The 22,327-nt window shown below is 34.5% G+C and overlaps 1 protein-coding gene across 1 annotated transcript in view; it reads right to left on the reverse strand.

Moving 5' to 3' along the window:
• RNF13 (ring finger protein 13) overlaps window positions 1–22,327 on the reverse strand; it is a 142,644-nt gene that overhangs the window by 86,331 nt on the left and 33,986 nt on the right. Inside the window, 3 exon segments of the mRNA XM_012642915.1 lie at window positions 8,488–8,613; window positions 14,350–14,430; window positions 20,362–20,491. Coding sequence (XP_012498369.1) covers window positions 8,488–8,613; window positions 14,350–14,430; window positions 20,362–20,475 — 321 coding nt within the window. The 5' untranslated portion in view covers window positions 20,476–20,491.

A 22,327-nucleotide genomic window follows, 5' to 3' on the forward strand; every position in this document is an offset into this window, starting at 1 on the left:
GATCAGGTGAGATTTATCCCAGGGATCCAAGGATGGTTCAACATACACAAAACAACAAATATGACACATTACATCAACAGAATGAAGGACAAAAACCATATGATCATCATAATACATACAGAAAAATCATCCCATAAAATTCAACATTCCCTCATGATAAAAACTCTCAGTGAACTACACATAGACAAAACATACTTCAAAATAATAAAGGTCATATACGACAAACCTACAGTTAACATCACAATAATTGAAGAAAAGCTGAAAGCCTTTCCCCTAAGAGCTGAAACTAGACAAAGATGCCCACTTTCACCACTCCTATTCAAACTAGTACTGGAAGTCCTAGCCAAAGCAATGAGGCAAGAGAAAAAAATAAAAGGCATCCAAATTGGAAAAGAAGTCAAATTGTCCCCATTTGCTGAAGATATGATCTTATATCTAGAAAAACCTAAAGACTCCACCAAAAAACTCTTAGGTCTGATAAATAAATTCAGTAAAGTTTCAGGATACAAAATAACGTACAAAAATCAGTAATGTTTCTATATACCATAATGAACTACCTGAGAAAGAAATAAAGAGGACAATCCACTTATAGTAGCTACAATAACAATAATAATAATAATACCTAGGAATACATTTAACCAAGGAGGTGCAAGATCTCTATAAGGAAAACTACAAAATACTGATGAAAGAAACTCAAGAGGACACAAACCAATAGAAAGACATCTCACGTTCATGGATTGGAAGAATTAATACTGCTAAAATAACCATACTGCCCAAAGCAATCTACAGATTCAATGCAATCCCTATCAAAATACCAACATCATTTTTCATAGAAATAGAAAAACAGTCATAAAATTTGTATGGAACCAAAAAATAACCTGAATAGCCAAAGCAATCCTAAGCAAAAAGAACAAAGCTGGAGGCATCACACTATCTGACATCAAAATATATTACAAGGCTATAGGAACCAAAACACCATGGTATCTGTATAAAAACAGACACATAGACCAATGGAACAGAATAGAGAATCAAGAAATAAATGCATGTATTTACAATCAACTGATTTTCAACAAAGGCATCATGAAAATACATTGGGGAAATAAAACCATCAATAAAAATGGTGCTGGGAAAACCAAATACCCATATGCAGAAGAATGAAACTGGACCCTATCTCTTGCCATATACAAAAATCAATGAAAGATGGATTAGTCTTAAATGTAAGACCCAAAACTATAAAACTACTAAAAGAAAACAAAGGAAAAAAACTTCAGGACATTGATCTAGGCAAAGATTTTATGGCTAACATCTCAAAAACACAGACAACAGGAACAAAAATAGACAAATGGGATTATATCAACCTAAAAGCTTCTACACAGCAAAGGAAACAGTTAACAGAGTGAAGAAACAACCTGCTTAATGGGAGAAAATTTTCATTTGCAGACTATTCATTCAATGAGGGATTAATTCCAAAATACATAAGGAACTCGAACAACTCAACATTAAAAAACAAATAACCCCATTAAAAAGTGGGCAAAGGACATGAATAGACATTTCTCAAAAGACGACACACAAATGGCTGACAGATACATAAAAAATGCTCAACATCACTAATCTTTAGGGAAATGCAAATCAAAACCACAAAGAGATATCATCTTACCCCAGTTAGAACGGCTATCATTAAAAAGATAAAAAATATCTGATGCTGGCAAGAATACAGAGAAAAGGGAACTCTTATATACTGTTGGTGGGAATGTAAATTAGTATAGCCACTAGTAAACAGTATGGAGATTTCCCAAAAAAAAAAAAAAAAAAAAGAAACTAAAAATAAAACTACCATACGATCCAGCAAACTCACTACTGGTGTTTATCCAAAGGAAAACAAATCAGTATATCAAAGGGTTACCTTGCACTCTCATGTTTATTGCAGCACTATTTACAATAGCAAAGATATGGAATCAACTTATGTGTCCATCAACAGATGAATGGATTAAGAAAATGTGGTATATATAAATGATAGAATACTATTCAGCCATAAAAAAGAATGTAATCATGTCATCTGCAGCAACGTGGATGGAAATGGAAGTCATTATGTTAAGTGAAATAAGCCAGGCATAGAAAGACAAATTTTGCATGTTCTTACTCATATGGGGAGATAAAAAAGTTGATTTCATGGAGATAGAGTATAGAATGATAGATACCAGAGGCTGGGAAGGGTTTGTAGGTGAGAAGGGAAGATGAAGAGAGGTTGGTCAATGGGTACAAATATACAGGTAGAAGGTGTAAGTTGTAATGTTTGATAGGAGAGTAGAGTAACTAAAGTTAGACAATGTATCGTATACTCCAAAGTAGTTAGGAGAACTTGAAATGTTTCCAACCTATAGAAATGACAAATACTCAAAGTGATGGATGCTTCAATACTCTGACTTGATTATTACATATTCTACGCATGTAACAAAATATCACATGTATGCTATAAATATATAAAATATCATATATAAATTTTAAAAATGTAGGCACGTTTACCAATTAAATGGTAGACGAAATGAATGAATAAATGAACCAGTAGCATAAAGTTGTTTGAAGCACATATGGGTAGAAATGTTTCCATCCACGGGCATCCTTGAATATACTCCTTTAATGGCATTATTTAAACATGATTGTGAAAGAGATTAATAAAAAATGTTACATATCACTCTGGATGAATATAGAAAATAGGAAGAAAAATAAATAGTGATATTAAATGACTTTCAGGTAATTTTCATAGTTTAATTTCTACTTAAGGTCAAATCTACTTGTTCAGTACTACTGAAATATTAAAATAGAGGTATAGAGCACGTTCAGGGAATACCAAGTAATGTGTTTGCCTGGAGTCTGTAAGAGGATAATGAAAGATAAGCCTAGAAAGGGAAACTGGAAGATTATTTTATAAGATAACAAAATCTAAAAAATAAAGATAAAATCTTACAAAAAAAAAATACTTTACTATGATGTGGTCATTTAAATAATCTTAAAAATGTTTGCAGTAATTTTTCTAAATTCTCATAAAACATTTGGACCTGGAAAAAATGTTTGTGAGATAAATGAATACCTAGATTTAGAAATATTTCTCAAAGTATCAAGTGAAATGAACATGAAGCCAATGGAAGGGTCCAATGATATTGTTTATTCCTTAATTGATTAAAATTTTATTATAAGCTGTCATGGTTTTTAAAAATAGTTCATTAGGCAAATTTTTTTTAATCGTCTACCAAGTACCATATGATGTATCAAGCACTAGAACTACAGAATCAAAAGCATAATCTTTTCCCTCACAGAGCTTACAGAGACTGACATGGGATCAAACGATATATGAAGACATGATCAATTCTACTTTGGAGAAAATCAGGAAAGGTTTCAGACAGGAGATACTTCATCTTAGATCTAAAATAAAGTCAGATTGGCCAGACAGACAAGTAGAGGGATGACATTCCAGGTGGAGGACATGACAGAAACCGCAAGAGAGGGAGGAAGACTGCTCAGCATATATTGGGACTTGTAAATTCTTATAAGGTGGGAGGAGGGACAAAGTACAGATGAGACTTGAAAAAGAGGCAGAAGTCAGGTAAAGTAAAGGTTTTGTATCCCAGCTAAGTTTTGTTAAAGCCACATTCCAGCAGAAAATAGCTGTGAAGAGTACCAACATATTCTTTATCATCTACAATCCAAATGTGCCGCCATTCATGCAAAAAAAAGGGGGGAGTTCGGGAAGGAAAATAATATCTAAGTCCTTTCAGCCTTCTTGATAACTGGCTTAGATAGCTTTGCAGCAGCATCTTCAAAAATAATCATTAGTGAATAAGATGGTAACAAAATTTAGCACATATTGCTGAATAAAGTATACACATTGCATCATTTCTATTTACCAACCTTCCCTAAAGTCCAGATAAAATACAGTAAATTGACTACTCGAAGAAACTACTGACTTCCATCATAACCATATAGTGGAGGTATCTTGGTATGTAATGACAATGGTCAGATTTTTTTATAACCAATCCTTATTTGGTTATAAACACAGAAACTTGTATAGCTCTGAAAAATTCTAAGTGATTATTTTAATGTTCTTTGACTAGTCAGGTATTTTTACAGATTAAAAAAATGTTATTTCCCACTGGGAAGCCAACTCAAGCATTCTGAAAATGTCTCCCTCAGAATGCTTCAAAGTCACTTTTTTAATTAAAAGATTTAATATAGCTTCACTTATTTATCAAAGAGCCAACATTGTGCTTTAACCTCAAATGTTCACCAAAAGCTAACATTTCCAAACAATTATATTTTCCAAACAATTACATTTTGTCACAGTAAAAAAGACTATCGCAGTACAAACACAAACAAAATAGCGATATCTTGCTGTTCCTCCAAAGAGCTGTATATTCCAGAGGATACAGTTTTTGTCAGTGTGAGTATAAGCTATTATCTTCAGAATAAGAAGCTGACATGTAGTCAATAGTTCCTCTCACTGGCTTTCTGGATATTCTACATATTCAAATACTGATTCTGAGTATGAGTTTTGCTGCATCTCTTTTGGGCAATATAGATTAAAAGGTTCACATGTGCTTCTCTCAACAGAAGATAAAAAAATTAAACCAATGCTGTCTTTATTTAGAATGGAATTCCCTACCCTCCAAGAAATGTTAATTGAATTTCTGCTGTCTTAATGGCTATCTCTGAGTCATAAATCACTGGGATGGTTTTTATGAAGAAAATCTGCCATTTTCTTTATTGTAGTAAACAAATTCAACTTCATCATTTACTTTTAAGGAAGAAATGAGAAAAGTATAGCTTTCTTTAATTACAATATTCATATTTTTAACAAATATAAAGAGCTGCAAAGAGTAAATCCTGAAATACCCACCACCATTAATCATCGAAGACATCTTTATAAATTTATTCTTTGCTTCTTTTCTCTTTGCTACCTACGATGGAAAGGGTTCTTTCTCCCAGGAAAACTTTAAAAGGTAGAGCCAATTCTCATTTGTCTGAGATAATCTGAATGCCACTTTGGATAGGAGGCTTGCCAAAAAATAACCTTGCAACTATCAACTGTAGCATCATGGATATTGCTGAATTAAGGAAATGACTCATTACTCATTCCTAGTGAGCTACGTGAGGAATAAGGAAATGAATTATTTTCCTATTTTAAGTCAATGCACTCATACAAAATTGTGGATATGCATGAATGAACCACTATTAACTATCTACAGGCTGGGCACGGTGGCTCACACCTGTAATCCTAGCACTTCGGGAGGCCGAGGCGGGAGGATTGCTCAAGGCCAGGAGTTCAAGACCAGTCTGAGCAAGAATGAGACCCCATCTCTACCAAAAATAGAAAGAAATTAGCCAGACAACTAAAAATCTATATAGAATAAATTAGCCGGGCATGGTGGCACATGCCTGTAGTCCCAGCTACTCGGGAGGCTGAGGCACAAGGATCGCTTGACCCCAGGAGTTTGAGGTTGCTGTGAGCTGGGCTGACGCCACCGCACTCTAGCCTGGGCAACAGAGCAAGACTCTGTCTCAAAAAAAAAAAAAAACTATCTACAAAGAAATATTTGCAGTTCTGAAAAGTATTGTCCATATACTGATGGTCAGATTTCATAATATACCTAATACAAAACTGTACAGAATTATCAGTTTGGAAGCTCATTAAATGCAGTCAGAGATTTCTGATCTAAAAATTATATAGCTAATAAAGCCAATAACATACCACCAGTAACCACCCTAGAAAGGTTATTCTTTTGGGGATGAGATTCTAGTTGTTTCCATGTTCCATCATGTAACCATGATGACTTTATCCTTACCCATTCACACTACCTTGACAGGTAATCCATAATTCTTACTCTTATGAATTTATGAAATTTATATTTTAACACATTACTTGCTGGCATGACAAAACTGTCTTTGGTAAGCCAAATTGGAAATTTTACACATCAGCTGACACTGAGTTACTATATCACAGTGTGACTTATCAGACAATAATTTCATTTCTGAAAAACAGCATCTTTGCCATCTTTAACTTTATTCTAGTTAACTTCAATGGTAAAAAGCATGGAACATAAACAGCTAATGCCCACCACCTCTTTCCTAGGTCCAAGGGACTGTTTGAAGGGAATTTAACATTGATTAATTTATTTGATCTTTATAACAATCCTATGATGTAGGAAACATTATAATTCTTATTTTACAGATAAAGAAATTAAGGTACACAGAGGTAAAACAATTTGCCCAAGATCACACTGCTAGTAAATGATAAAGATTGGATTCACATGTACGTAGCCTCTTTCCAGACCCTGATTATAATCTTTGTCTCCCTTCTAAACTGATATCCCATAAATTTAATATAACTGAGACAAAGACAGAAATCATTAGGAATGGCATGAGTAAGGAATCGTTAGCCTTAAATGGCCATAAAATACTCCATTGTATATTTGTGAAGGAAAAAATAACAAAGTTAAAGAGTATGTACAAAAGACTAGAATCTTAACCATTAAAACTGCATATACATGGTGAAATATTATAGGAAATTTTTTAATATTTTCCTTTCGAACATGAGAATGGCTCAATTTAAACTTTTTTTACGTGTTTCTTAACATGTACATGTTTTTTAAGAATGCATTATACACAAAAGCGGAAGCCTTACTATTGCATAGTTGGATTTAATAAACCTTTATTGATCACCTAGTCTGCACTGTAATACAAACTGGATATACAAATATAATTAAAACATGAACTCTAAACACCATCAGCTCACAAATAAGTGACATATATTTAATATAAAAAAACACAATGTGATAAAGAGAAATGAAGGAAGTATTTACAAAGTAGAGGGGTGGCAAATTGAGCTGGAATGATTTGCTCTGCAAGAGGGGAAAAAAAAGGAAAAGTAAGGATTCCAAAGGAGGTAACATCCTCAGCTGGCACATAACCGATGAAACAGATTAATGGGTGTAAAGGTCATCTTGGGCAGAGATCTTGAAAAGGGAAAACAGTATGTGTAAAGACACAAAGGGGTAGTCAGAAGGGCATGGCAAGCTGAGAAAGCTCAACAAGGTGGTATGGCTACAGCTTGAAATTCAAGGCAGGAGATGAAAAGAGCTGGAGTAATGAATAAATCACAAAACTCCATTAGAAGTATTCAGACTTATGATGAGGATCCACTAAAGGGACAAGAGGGTTAACAACTCTATCCTATTCATACCTGAGTTGTGTTTTCATCCTTAAAAATAAATGTTTGATGACAATATTTCCTGAACTTTCAAAGTGAACCATCTCTCATCCCTGCCTAAAAAACAAAGTTATACCAATAACAAAAAAGTATTCTAGTTTCTAGATACCAAACACTGTACTAAATTAGAAATTATGCAGAATAGTGCGATAAACCTTGGAATCAACAGAATTAGTTTATTTAATATCTTAGCAGCAAGAAATTAATGAAACAGAACAATATTTCATTTTGATTCGAGCAATCTATAATTATTATAGTTTAATTCTGAATCAAATCCTGTAACAGTTTAAATTCAAACTATATAAACAATGCTAAGGAGCAGGAAGTCTACTCCATTTGACCTCAAGTTCTAATTTATTTCCCATTAAAGGCAACTGAGAGTCTAGATTTGGAAGTAATATACTGTAGTAACAATACCTACCATTTACAAAGTGCTTTACATTTTCAAATCCCTTTACATTCAACATTTTATTCCTTTAATAAGTTTATTATGGAGGTGTCACTTCTACCATGTAATGAAAGAAGCAGAGAAAAAAATTCATGCACAGCAAGAGTCAAGGGCAGTCTTTCCTACTGAACAGAAAAATCATCTAAGATCAAGCTATGAAAAGTACATGAAATAATATTCTGTGTCCTATACTGTGAGATACATGCAAGACACTATATGACACTCGGCTCTGAGGTAGTCCAATAAAAATAACATCAAGACTTGTTTTATGTAGGTCTCAATGTGGCTCTTTTGCCAAGACCAATCCAAAAACAGACTTTTAAAACCACACCTCTAGAGCAGCACTGGTGATACATGGTGAGGGAGGTCCTCTGGCAAACTTTGTTTTGCTATCTGAAATGCCAGAATAACCTATTTCAGAGAGACAAGCTATTAATATACACAGGGACAAAGTTATTACAAAAGAGAAATCTCAAGGTCAGTGTAGATACAGGTATAGATGTAAGTGTTGTATTGATACCGGAAGGGTCCAGGCATAAAACTAAAGGCTGAAGTTAAGTTTCCATTCCTAGATTAGACCAAAATTCCACTATTAAACCACCACTCAAGATGTCCAACAAATGCCTGAAAATTCTTAGAACCAATAGTAGTTATTTATATCCTCATCAGCTTGTTCATTTTTAATCTTTCTAAATTTTAAATCTTTTCTGAAACAAAGGAGAATTTAAATTAGCTAACTAAAGAAACAGTAAACAAAAAAGTGAAAAAAAAATAGTACCTTTATATCAAAATTACAATCAAGTCTTCTAATTAACACAATGAAAGCGCCAGATGAATTGTCTTTTAGTGGTGGAGGCACTATAGGTTCACAGGCATTCTCTGGTTTTGAATTAATCAAAAAACCCTGAAAAAGAATTGGCAATAAGTTATCTTTCTTTCACTCAATGAATCAATCAACTTACCTCTACAAACATGTTTTTAATTTGTTTCATATGTTTTGCATTCCTTGATGTATCATACAGCAACTACAACTGCTCACAATCCCCGAAGTTCTCAAGCAGTATTTGGTTTAATGAGCATTCAGTTTTTTAAATTAAAGTATTTTTTAAAAAATCACACATAAGCCAATCACCACGAAGACAACCACTGTTAACATGATGGTATATTTTTCAATAATATTTGACATTTCTAAACCAAGCAAATACTTTTTAAAATTTGACTTTCAACTTTCTTTCATTGATACTGGAACAATGAAAATGCATCTAATAAATAAACTTCTAGGAATTTATTCTACAGAAACACTAGCCTAAATATATAAAGGTATACATGGAAAGATGGCCACTGCTACATTGTTTTTAATAACAAAAACTGAAAATCATGCACATCAGCAGGCAACTATTTAAAAACCATAGTATATTAATAGAAAAATAATGCAACCATTAAAAAACGAGCTAGATATATATATATAAAGACAAGATAATTATGAATTTAAAAAGAAAATATCAAGTTACTTTCCCAGGAATGTAGGATGATTTGACATCAGAAAACGTATTAATACAAACTGTTTATGACTAGATTAAAAGAGAAAAGCCAAATGTTTATCTCAACAGATGTAAAAAGATGAATAAACATACAAAAAGAATTCATTTATAAGAAGAAATGAGCAACTAAAGCTATGACACAATGCCTTAACAACAGTTCTGCATGGTGCTTGAACTGGTCATGCCAACCATCTATTCCACAGGATTTGGCAATTTTTCCCGCCTTAGGTTACACTGCTTGTGATAAGCAAAGCTTTTGCACATTTCTGGTATAAGATGCATCAGTCCTTCATTTACTCATAGAATACCTCCTCTTCTTGATTCCACATAGCACTTAGTTTTTGCTTTCCAAGGAAATAGAACTTGGTCATCCTTCCAACAATGAATATTTGCTTCACTCTTGTTAAATTTACACCCTGCTCTCTTTTCTGTGCCTTTCTGCACACGCTAACTTTTTGCTTTAATGCCAAATCACACAGTGCAGGAAATCTTTTCAACATGCTTATACTAATAACAGCAATTAAAGTCAACCCATATAGTATCAAAAGGCATATAACTCAACTGAAGAGAAAACAATATAAACTACAGCCAAATTTCCCATGTCCAGGTGATGACAACACCATCATAAATGCCACCTGGCTGATACAATTGAAAGATACATCCCAACTCCAGAGATGTTAAAATGTGGCGTAATAAAATGCATTGTAGAATCAATGAAATATGATATGTACAGACACAAAAAGGGTCTACAAATGAAACTAAAAAAGGATTTTTGCTTTTTAGTCATTTCTGTGTTGTTGAATCTGTCAACAAGCACGTGTTATTTTTAAACCTAAGAAAATTTATAAAAATCAAGCACACATAAGCTAAAAATCCAAAAATCATTCTTTTTGTCTTGATAGAAAATTGACTGAAGCCTTCTTAAATTTAGTGTTAAATATTATCTTTCCTGTGAATTATACTAAAAATAACTTGCAAAAATAGTTTACTAATTCCTATCCTTCCTTCAGATGTGAGTCATTTAAAACTAAGTACACAGTTTCAACCACAAAGTCTACCAGTAGCATAACGAACTTTGCCAATTAATTTGACAGAACTCTCTGGTCCCTAAAATAAGAGTGGCCAAGAAGGTGCTGCCTTAAGCCAAAGCCACCTGCTCAGTATCACCCTCCTGGGCCAATACTTTCTTGTTGAAAGAATGCTTGCTCTGCAATCAAAGATGCTCTTCATCTCTATCTTTGATGGGGCACCTTACGTTACTATGTAGGAGGACTAAAAAAACCTACCAGTGCCCAGGAAACTCAGAACCTGGATGCCCACCTTTCTTATCTTTTTTGTTGTAATCCTCTGATAATTAAACAGGGATTCTGAAAAATACTAGTGCATGCAGACAGGTATCTCAATATCATCAAACGTATAATTAAATATATAATGCAATAGGTTTATGATATATAAATATGTTACTTTTCTTTTAAAAAAGCTTTTAGGACTATAATGTATATTAGTCAAAGGGGAAAAAAAATCCCATAATTTTCTGTTTGATGAACTGTCACAAATTGAACACACCTGTATGAAAAAACAGATCATTAACAGCACTCCAGAAGCTCCCCCCATCCCTCCTGCCAGTCAGCATTCCCCAACGACATCCCCAATGATACTATATGAACTTCTAATGGCTTAGATTTCTTTTTGCCTGATTTTACACTTGACATAAACAGAACCACACAACATAATAAATGCTCTTTTCTACTTTTTTCTCTCAGTACTATATTTGAGAGATTCATCTTTACTGTTGAGCATCTCAACTATTGAGAAATACTTTATAAATCTTTCATTTTCACTTCTACATAGTATTCCAATGTGTGACTATACCACAGTTTATTCTACTGTTCTTGAGTATTCGGGTAATTTCAAGTTTGTGGCTATTATAAATAGTGTTATGATAAAAAGTCTTTTTGTGAACACATGTATACACACATATCTATTAAACATATACACAGAAGTGGAATCATAGGATATAACAAGATGAGTCACAGGGTATCAAGCTTTAATAAATACCGCCAAGCAGCTTTTTAAAGTGATTTGGGTTACTAATTTTTTTTTTCTTTTTTGAGACAGGGTCTCACTCTGTTGCCTGGGCTAGAGTACAGTGGCATCATCATGGCTTGCTGCAATCTCAAATTCCTGGGCTCCAGGGATCCTCCTCCCTCAGCCTTCTGAGTAGCTGGGACTATAGGTGCATGCCACCATGCCTGGCTAATTTTTCTATTTTTTGTGGAGATGGGGTCTCACTCTTGTTCAGGCTGGTCTCGAACTCCTGATCTCAAGCAATCCTCCTGCCTTGGCCTCCCAAAGTGCTAGGATTACAGGCATAAGCCACCACACTCAGCTGAAGTTTATTAATTTTTAAATGGAATAGTCAAATTACCGACACTTAAAAACCACAGTAAACATAATCTTGTTTTAATGCTTCAGAAGATATTTCGAACTATGCAGTATTTCAGGGTAAATGTTATGGAAATAGTTACTGTTCTTGACAAATTATACTGGTTAATAAAGTCATAAAGAGAGAAAAAAAATTGATAAAGTGATTTTGTTTAAAAGATTGTTCTAGGCTGAAGAGTCTTAGACTTTCCTTCCCTTTGGCTTGCACTGAATGGCAAAGCATACAATTAGTAAAATTTAATATGTGCATATCCAGTGATAATGTCAAAAGAAAAGCCAAAAGCAAGGTAACAAAGCATCTTTCTTTTAGTAAGAGTGTAAAAGTGCAAGTGGGAAGAGAGGGAGAAAAGTTGTAAGTTGTTTTGTTAATGAATACCTGAAGTTATGAATTAATAATAATTACAGTAATAGCAAGAAGTCAACAAATCTCACATTTGTTGAGTCATGGCACTCAGCACTATGAGCCATGCATTATGCCCTTTAAATGTACTAATTCAATCAATCTGTGCAATAACTCTGTGATGTAGCTATTAATATCATCCCCATTTTACAGATGAGGAAAGTAAGTCTCAAAGGTTAGGTACTTGTGTAAGGTTATGCACAGCAGGCATGCAATCCCAGAAGTCTGACTCCAGACCCTGTCTTCTCAACCACTATGCTGTACTGTCTCCTCAAGACACACACACACACACACACACACACACACTCTGAGTGAAGAACAAAATAGGCAATAAGTGGAGGAAAGGATATTTATAAAAATAAACAAACCAAATGTTTGTCTAAAAAGCAATTAAGACTGATTCCAAAGTTTGGCTGATTCCAAATATTTCAAATGATGATGATGTCAACAGAATCTTGCTGTCTTAACTTTTTTTTACATTTGAACACAGACCAAAAGAGTTGAAGTGATCAATCAGATTTTGTTATCAGCTATAGCTTTCCAATGTGAGAAAGATGAATTTATATCAACAACTTTCTAGAATGCTAAAAATATCCACTGCCCTTTTCTCTAATTGTTTTTTGTATTTTTATTTTTTGATACATTATATTTATAGATATTTATGGGGTACATGTGAAATTTTGTTACATGTATAGAATGTGTAATGATCATGTCAAGAGTATTTAGGACATCCATCACCTGAGTGTTTATCATTTCTATGTGTTCGGACCTTTTAAGTCCTCTCTTCTAGCTATTAATATTTTTAAATCTACAATACTTAGTTGTTAACTACAGTCACCCTACTCTGATATCAAACATTAGAACTTATTCCTTCTAACTAACTGTATAATTTTACCCATTAACCAACCTCTCCTAATTCCTCCGTCTCCCAGACAAACATCCCAGTCTCTGTTATCTATGATTTCACTCTTCCACCTCCCCAGTTTCTGGAATCAATCATTTCAGTCTTTTACCTCCATGTGATCAACTTTTTTAGCTCCCACATATAAGTGAAAATACATGATATTTGTCTTTCTGGGCCTGGTTTATTTCGCTTAACATAATGACCTCCATCCTTGTTGTTGCAAATGATATGATTTCATTCTTTTTTGTGGCCAAATAGCATTCCATTGTGTATGTACCACACACATTCTCTTCATTTATTCATCCATGGATAGACACTCAGGTTGATTCCATATCTTTGCTATTGTAAACTGGGCTGCAATAAACATGGGAGTAGAGATATCCCTTTGATTCATTGATTTATTTTCCTTTGGACAAATACCCATAATGGGATTGCTAGATTATATGACAGTTCTATTTGCAGTTTTTTGAGAAATCTCCATACTGTTTTCCACAGTGGCTACACTAATTTACATTTTAATTAATGGGTACATAATAGTTGTATATGTTTATAGGGTACATGTGAAGTTTTGATAAGGCATACGATGTGTATTAATCAAATAAGGGTAATTGGGGTATCCATCACAAGCATTTATTGCTTCTTTGTGTTAGGAACATTCTAATTCCACTCTTTCATTTATTTTAAAGTATATCATAACTTTTTCTTGACTATAGTCATTTTGTTGCACTATCAAATACTCTTCATTCTATCTAACTATAATTTTTGTACCCATTAACCATCCCCATTTTATCCACACCCCCCCACTACCCTTTCTAGCCTTTGGTAACCATCATTCTACTTTCTATCTCCTTGAGATCAACTGTTTTAATGCTTAGCTCCCATATATGAGTGATAACATGCAAGATTTGTCTTTCTGTGTCTGGATTAATTCACTTAACATAATGTTCTCCAGTTCCATCCATGTTCTTGCAAACAACAGTATTTCATTATTTTTAAGGCTGAATTATACTCCATTGTGTAAGCATTTACATAAATAAATATATTCACATATGTAATATATATACGTACACACATCTACAAACACACATATGGCACATATCCTAAAAAAAACAGGCCTAAAATATCGCATACCGAAATGTTAACAGTGGCTAGTTCAGAATAATGCAATCATAGGTGATTTTCACTTTCTTTTTCATACCTTTTGAATAGCCTGCACACTCTTTACAAATGGACTATGTATGGATTTTGTAATAATAAATAGTAAGAAATGTTTTCATTCTTTATGTAAAAAAGAATAATAAAAATCACCTCATTACATTGTGCCTTTACCATATATCATTATTTTCTTACCTTTAAACCTTCAGCCGGAAGTCTATAACCAAACCTTGCTGGAAGGTCATCAAATGTCTGCGATGCATTTTCAAAAGTATACTAAATATAAAATTAAAAATAATCAAGTTAAAACCAATTTATACATAACATTAACAACAAAAGTTTATTAAATTATATAAATTGTTATTTCCACAATTCTGATTTACTATAACAGTTTATTACAATAAAATCAACTTTGTAAATGTGCATCCACTAAAATAGCAAGGAGTATATACAATTTACAACATACACAACTGCTTAAATTGGATTTTGATTTCATATATTATTATCAAACAGTAATACTAATTCTATAACATTAAACAACCTACTGCTTTCTGAGTTTTTCCCGCAATTTCCTAGAAAGAAATTTTCTAGGTACATCATCTTTTCAGCAAGGGAATTCCATTTTATTTACTCTATATAATAAGGGCTTGATTTAATAGAAAAGATTTACAGGATTTCTGGATGTGATTATGAAAGATGACTTTACCTGGGGAAAGCAGCAGCATCAAATGACAGTTTTAAGGCACTGTCAATTTTGACATAAGCTGAACATTTTTATCCAGGGTTAAACAATCAAAAGACGAACTCGATGAAATACACACACAGAGAAAGGTGAAGGCATTCTAACTCTTTAATAACTCCTCCCCCAACCTTTCATACAGACATAGATTCCTATGCTACAATATTTATCAGTTCTCTTCCAAAACAAAAGGTCTCTGTGCTTTTAGAAGATAATAGTAGTGATAATAATTGTGAGGTGTTTGCTGTATCATTTAACAATGTTCTATCTGCTATTAGACAGCAAGAGAAACAAGAAAGATGGAAAAAACTAAGCATAGAGAGTAAATAAGTAACTTCTGAAATATAGGTAAAAATTATAACATACTAGAAATTAAGGCAGTTCATAACCTGTAGGCCATAAATAGAAAAAAATAGAACACATTTGTTTTGAATATAAAAAAGAATAGTTTGAAGATAGATAAAAGGAAAGAAGTAAGAGTGTTATAGAGATAGAAAAAGGTGGAAGGATCAAGTAATCCTTAAATATTCACAAAGCATGGATTAGATCACCTACCCAGATTAATAGCTATGTCATCCCTAAATCAAACACCCATTGGTGAGTCCTATTCTAGCCTCTTGTGTCAACCGCCAGAGCTGAGCCTCATTCTAGCCTATTGTGTCACAGCAAATAAACAGCTCCACAGTTTAACAGCAAGTCATAGCTGTGACCAAGTATAAATGCCCTGTGTCTCTCTAAAACAGCAAGCAAATGTTGGATCCAGAAACCTTCCATCTGTCAAGTCCCCTTGGCTTACCCTCAACTCAGGTCCTGGTAATCATACTGCCAGCAGGGCAAGCTAATGCAGCATAGAGAGAAGCTGGACAAACTGTAACAGGTAACACAAGATTGAGGTAGTGTGGTTCTTGCATTCTACTTGAATCCGATCCTAAGTGTCTTAGCATATCCATCTTTTACCTTCGCTTCTCATTGTATGTTTGTAATTAATTCAATAAACTGTGTGATTCAAGCATCTAAATTTGGGCACAGAACCTATCCATTCCATTACCTCTGGGATAATCAGTCTAGTAGTATACTTGGAGGCCACCAAGTGCACATAGTAATTGCTTTAGGGTGATTTCCCGTTGCAACAATAACAATCATAATTCATATTTGCAGAGTACTCTATAGTTTACAAAGTGCTTTAGGATGCTTTTAAACCCATTTTCACAATGTATCATTTAATGTCTTAATTAAAACATCTTTCTTTAATTGATTTAATTCAACTACAATCAGCTTAGTGTTGAACTTGGGAAAATTATTTATCTTCCCTGCCAAGGACACCACTATAAAATAAAGAAATTGATCTAGATTCTAGATCAATGAATATAGACCAAGGAAAAATACAAACACATGTAAGCAATACTTAAAAAAAAAAATGCACTTTTAAAATCAGGAAATCTACAACTATACTAACATACGCTTTTATCACTTCCTATTACAGAAAAGTTTCACTTTTTTTTTTTTTAATTTTTATTTTTTCACTGGACAGCACTTTACTGACACCCTCAGCCCCTGGGGCACGGTCAGCACAGACTCCCAGCGGGCATCTGCCTAGTCTGCTGCAGCCCTCCCTAAGGGGTACAGCAGGGAACGCAGAGATGTCTCCCAGGGCAGGAGGATGACATCACGCAGCCAGGCCCCCAGCTCCAGCACTCGAAGCCCAGGGGTAGGTAGGCTGGCTCTGGCCATGGGCAGTGAGAAGAGTTTCCCTTTTATTGCTGAAATTATAGAAATAAAATATATAGCTTGAACAGTTATAGTACTTGTAACATTGGGACTTGAAATAAGTTTTGTTATTGAGTGACACCCTTTTTGAAACCACTTTGTCCTTCCTTAACAGCAAAATAAGGATTGTCTCAGACTGCCTCTTAAAATCATTTTGTTTAAAACAAAAAACATTCCCATCATAAACAATACCAACAAAACAAAACAAAAGGTGTTTTACTTTTTTGGTATGGGGGAGAGAGGAGTGATGTTTAGGATATTAAAGCATATTCATTGTTAAAAATTTTGAAGAAGAAAATAAAGTTACTCATCTCTAGAATCATACCCTCGGTAGTTACCACATAAGAGTTTGAGTCCTTATCTTGAAAAGGTCTTTTCCTTAATCAATTATCCTTCTCGGCAGAAGTCTTAATAGAAGATTTAATTTAATTTATAAAGTAATATACAGTTAACAATTATTGAGCATTCACTAGGTACAGACATGTTAATCACTTTACAGGTATTAATTTATTTAATCCTCACAACAACGCTATAAAGTAAGCCACTTTTACTATCATCCTCATTCTATAGATTGACCACAGAATGTTGAAAATAACTTGCTGTAGTAAATTAGAGGAACCAGGATCCTAACTCAGGCGGTCTGGCCCCAGAGCCCTGGCTCTTCACCTACTACTCTGCACTGTCTTTGATACGCTCCCACTTTTACAATAAGTTAGCTGTGATTTAAGAAATGTTAAATAATTTGCCCAAAGTCATGCAACTACCAAGCAGTAGAGCTGGAATTCAACTCAGATTTTAACGCCATTGCTGGAGCTCTTAACTATCATGCGATATAATCCAGTCTATTCATGATAGCAGGCATTGGGTGTCAAGGAATAAACACTATTAAAAAAAAAATATGATAGAACTAAATCTCTAAGGGAAGCCTATTGAGTTCAAACATTTATTGAATTCCTGCTGTGTAACTGACACTAGGAACATAAAGTTTAGAAAGATTCAGTCCTGCCTTCCAGGTACTCACGGTACAGGGGGCTTAATGACTAGTCAGTGACATGCTTTAGTAGCATCTCTACAGCCTCTTAGAACTCAACAACTAGTTGGACAAACACTGTTGTCAGGAAATTAAAAGTCAGGTGGGAGAATTCAACTACCAACAGAAGGCATCTTGGCATACAAATAGTACAACTAAAATTGACTTATCTTTTCAATTGCAGCGTCCCGATTCCAATCCAAATGGAACTAGAACCAACCTGGTGTCCAATTTATTTAAATCTGTATTACTACAAACTCAGATTTCAGGGATGCTTTTTCAATTAAAAGGAAGAGCTAATATTAATATTTTCTACTGCTTGACTCACTTCCTTTGAATGGTTGTGTCACATCCACTTCCTCTGCCTTAATTTTCTGTTCCCCTTTTTACCAGTTATATGCCTTCACAAGCCACTCCCCTACAGCTATCTGTTTTCAGTCAGCTTTCTAACCTTTAGCGTCAGCATAGAGAGTAACCAGCTCCCAGGCTCCTTCACTAGATGACATCAACATACATTCCACACTTACCTGGCTGCTACACAGGGAATACGGTTGGCAAAAAAGGATTGACTGCTCTTCTACACCTAGCATTTTGTTTTGTCTCTAATTAAAAAATACAGCTCCGGGCCAGGCGCGGTGGCTCACGCCTGTAATCCTTGCACTCTGAGAGGCCAAGGCGGGCGGATTGTTTGAGCTCAGGAGTTCGAGACCAGCCTGAGCAGGAACGAGACCCCGTCTCTACTAAAATTAGAAAGAAACTATCTGGACAACTAAAAATATACAGAAAAAATTAGCCGGGCATGGTGGCACATGCCTGTAGTCCCAGCTACTCGGGAGGCTGAGCCAGTAGGATCACTTGAGCCCAGGAGTTTGAGGTTGCTGTGAGCTAGGCTGACGCCACGGCACTCACTCTAGCCAGGTCAACAGAGTGAGGCTCTGCCTCAAAAAAAAAAAAACACAGCTCGGGTAGTTTCATATCTTCTTGAGGTGGTGACTGAAGGATGATCAGAATGATAATTATAATGAAGATAAAAATGATATACAAAACATGTACTACATGTCGGATACTGTTCTAAGCAGTTTATCTTGTTTAATCATCACCACAACACTCCAGTTTACAAATAAACTGAGGCACTTACAGCAGCCAAATAATTTGATCAAGGTCATTTACCCCATCAGACAGCTGGACCACAGAATAAAAATCCCCCTCAGGTATAAAAGAGGGAAAGAAGACAAAAGAAGCGACGGGCATTAGAAACAACAGAGGAAGGGAGAAAGAGAAGGACACAAAATGGACAAATCAAAGGAGCAAAGGGAGACAAGGAGAACTTCAGTCCATGATCGGTCCATAAATCCTCTAACTCATTTCAAAAGTCATTCCGAGAATATTCCAAGGATTTTGGGGATCAATTTAGAGGAGAGATTAGAATAGCAATGGATGCAGTCCTTAAAAATTCTACTCCTACTCCACCTCGAAAACACCCAGACTATTCCAGAAAACAAATTTAATTAACCAGTTCCCTACTAAAGAGGGTGACAGAGGGTGTGAAATCTTACATGGACTATTAGAGTTGCTCTGCTTTCAAAAGCTACTGTATAGAAACCAGTCTGGCTTTCCCAAATTCTAGAATGATCACAGAATCCTTCAGAAGCGCCACAATATGCAGAAGCACAGGTGAGAACCACATCAAGCTTTGGTCAGCAACAATTCTAGTCCTTCTATTTCTCACCTAATATCATTAAGAAAATCAGTTGCATCCATAAAGTAAAAACAATCAACTCCTCAGCACAGACCTAGAGTATAGATCTGCGCACACACACACAGAGTTAGTTCCTCTTTTTCTACCTTCACAGAAGTAACAAATAGAAAATATAAACTGATGCTCCTTGACTTACAATGGGGTTACATTTGCATAAATCCCTCATAAACTGAAAATATCATAAGTCAAAAATGTTTTGTGAGTCTAATTCTACTGACAGTATTTTCAGCTTATGATGAGTTTATCAGGACATTAACTTCATGTTAAGTCAAGGACTATTCATTAGAATGCATATAGCTTTGGCACCATCATAAAGTTAAAAAATCATTAGTTGAACCATCTTAAGTCAGGGACTGTCCCTACACTTTCCAGTGTAGAAGACAGTAGTCCTCTCTGTAACCTAGAGAGGACTTCTAAGATTATAAGGAACAATTTTCTTCTTTAAAAACTTTTCTATCCACCATCAATGACCGTCAGACCACTGTGGTTCTCTTTTGACCCATTAATGCTAATCTTAGGTTGAAATTTTCTATGGACATCTTGTAGAACTTCTTAAAATATTATTATCAATAGAGATACTATTGAGATCTTATAGTCATTAGAGACATACTAGGTACCAAGAAAAAGTTAAGATTCTACATCAATACACAAGCTTTCAGGTATGTGTACGCCAACACCCACGTATGCACACACACTTTAGCAAAAGCAACATCACTCATCAGGTATTTATTGTACATGAAATCTTACATTAGATATTAAGCAACAGAAAATGAACAAGATACCCCACTTTCAAATAACTGTGTGCTTGGGTATGTTTGTAGATAAAAACATAAGATTCCATCAATTCAGGGCTTTTTAAAAGTTTTTCTTTAAGAGATGTTTTCAGACATCAATAAATTTTACTGTACTTACTGCTAAAATGTCTGCTTCTACTGGCAGTAAGTTTAAGAATGCAAAGAGCTGGACAGTCAAGATGGTGTAGACCTGTGTGGCCGACAGCATGAGCATCCCTAGGGAGAGCAGCATCTCGTTGTAAAATCACCTGGAAGACAAGGACATGAGTAACAATGAGAGCTACTGCCCTATTCAATCATTTGATATGTTAATTCTTGATATCCAAAAATATCCCTTTTAATTAAAAACATCTGTTAAAATTAAAATTAAAGCTTGTATTTCAAAAGCATAAGAATTCACACAGATTTGGACATTTAGGTTAAAACCCAAGATTAGTCAATACCTACATAATTTATGGTGATTCTGAGTTCTATTTTAATCACAAAACAAATATCTTCCCATAGTGCTCTGTTTACAGCACAGTCTACTAACCCAATTTTCAGAGAATCTAGATTTCAACCAAAATAACAGTTAAAAACACAAACAAATACCTTTGCTTTAAAGTTTTCTACAATTTAAACAATGTTTAGCCTTTGATTCAATATAAATTCATATGTAAATACTCTTGTATGTTGTGCCCACATTAGAGGATGTCAAAGAAATAATTGCTGCTTCTTATAAATACTTTTTGTTCTTTACCTCCTAATAATTTATACTTTTTTTCTTCTCTATATCCTAATGGCAGCAGTGTAGCTACCTCTCCCAAACTCATCCTGTTCTCCACATGAGTTGCTACCTATCTTTCAGCAAAAAGATACCATGAAACAAGTAAATATCAAAATTCTCATTGGTAAGCCTCAATCAATTGTATAATATACTTTTAAATAAGTAAAAACAAAGTTTACAAAGACAAGGGCCTTTTAAATGAATTATTTCATTGAATACCACCAACTCATGTACTAATAATATCAATTTTGACGGCAATTATTGTTGATAAGTGCTCTGGATTCGGAAGCCACCATACAGACTCAAACTTTGAATCTTTGACTCACACACTGAAAGTAAAATACCTATGAATAATTTTTAAACTATCACCTTATAAAGCCATTAATATCAGAGATAAAATAAAAATGAAAACATGTTCGAGTGTAGATCTGCTCCACAGAGACAGAAAGTAAATTAGTGGTTGACTAGGGCTGGGCATGTGGGGTAGGGGTGAGGGATGGGAAAGGTGGGAATGGGGAATGACTGCTAAGGGGCTGGGAGGGGGGTGCTGAAGATGTTCTAAGATTGTGGTGATGGTTGTACAATTCCATAAATGTACTAAAAATCGCTGCACTGTATAAGTGGCTGAATTTTATAGTGTGCAAATTGTATCTCTAATAAAGCTGTTTTTAAAATGTATAGATTTGCTTACATTAGTTTCTTAAGTAAGATACATTTTATAACATACCACTGTGCAGAAAAGAGTTAACAAAGCAGGCCTGAGATTTCTATCCTGGCAACAGCTCAGTATGCTTAAACTTTGCAAACAATGTGGTTTAAGTTGAACACCCATTTTCCTTCTCCGAGTCTGGAATTTTGGTACATGCTAGGCAGAGGGTATCTACATAAATAACCTCTAATATAAATTCTGGGCACTGAGTCTCTAATGAGCTTCCCTGGTAGATATTTCACACATACTGTCATAACTTGCTGTTGGAGAAATTAAGTGCATTCTGAGTGACTTCACTAGGAAAGGACTCTTAGAAGCTTAGACTTGGTTTACTCTAGACTTTAAGCCATGCAGCTTTTCCTTTTACTGATTTTGGTTTGTATCCTTTTACTGAAATAAATCACAGTCATGAGTACAACCGTATGTTAGAGTCCTGTAAGTCCTTTTAGCGAATCATTGAACATGGACAATTTCTGGCCAGAAATCATGCTATAAAAACATACAAATGCTTACAAAATAAGGTATAGCTGCTATTAAATTTTACTAGGAAGAATAAATATGCACTATGTTGATCAGTGACCTGTTTGGGAAACTAATCTGAATAAGAAC

This window comes from Propithecus coquereli, unplaced genomic scaffold (genome assembly GCF_000956105.1).
Source record: "Propithecus coquereli isolate 6110/MARCELLA unplaced genomic scaffold, Pcoq_1.0 Scaffold19, whole genome shotgun sequence".
Classification (NCBI taxonomy): Eukaryota; Metazoa; Chordata; class Mammalia; order Primates; family Indriidae; genus Propithecus; species Propithecus coquereli.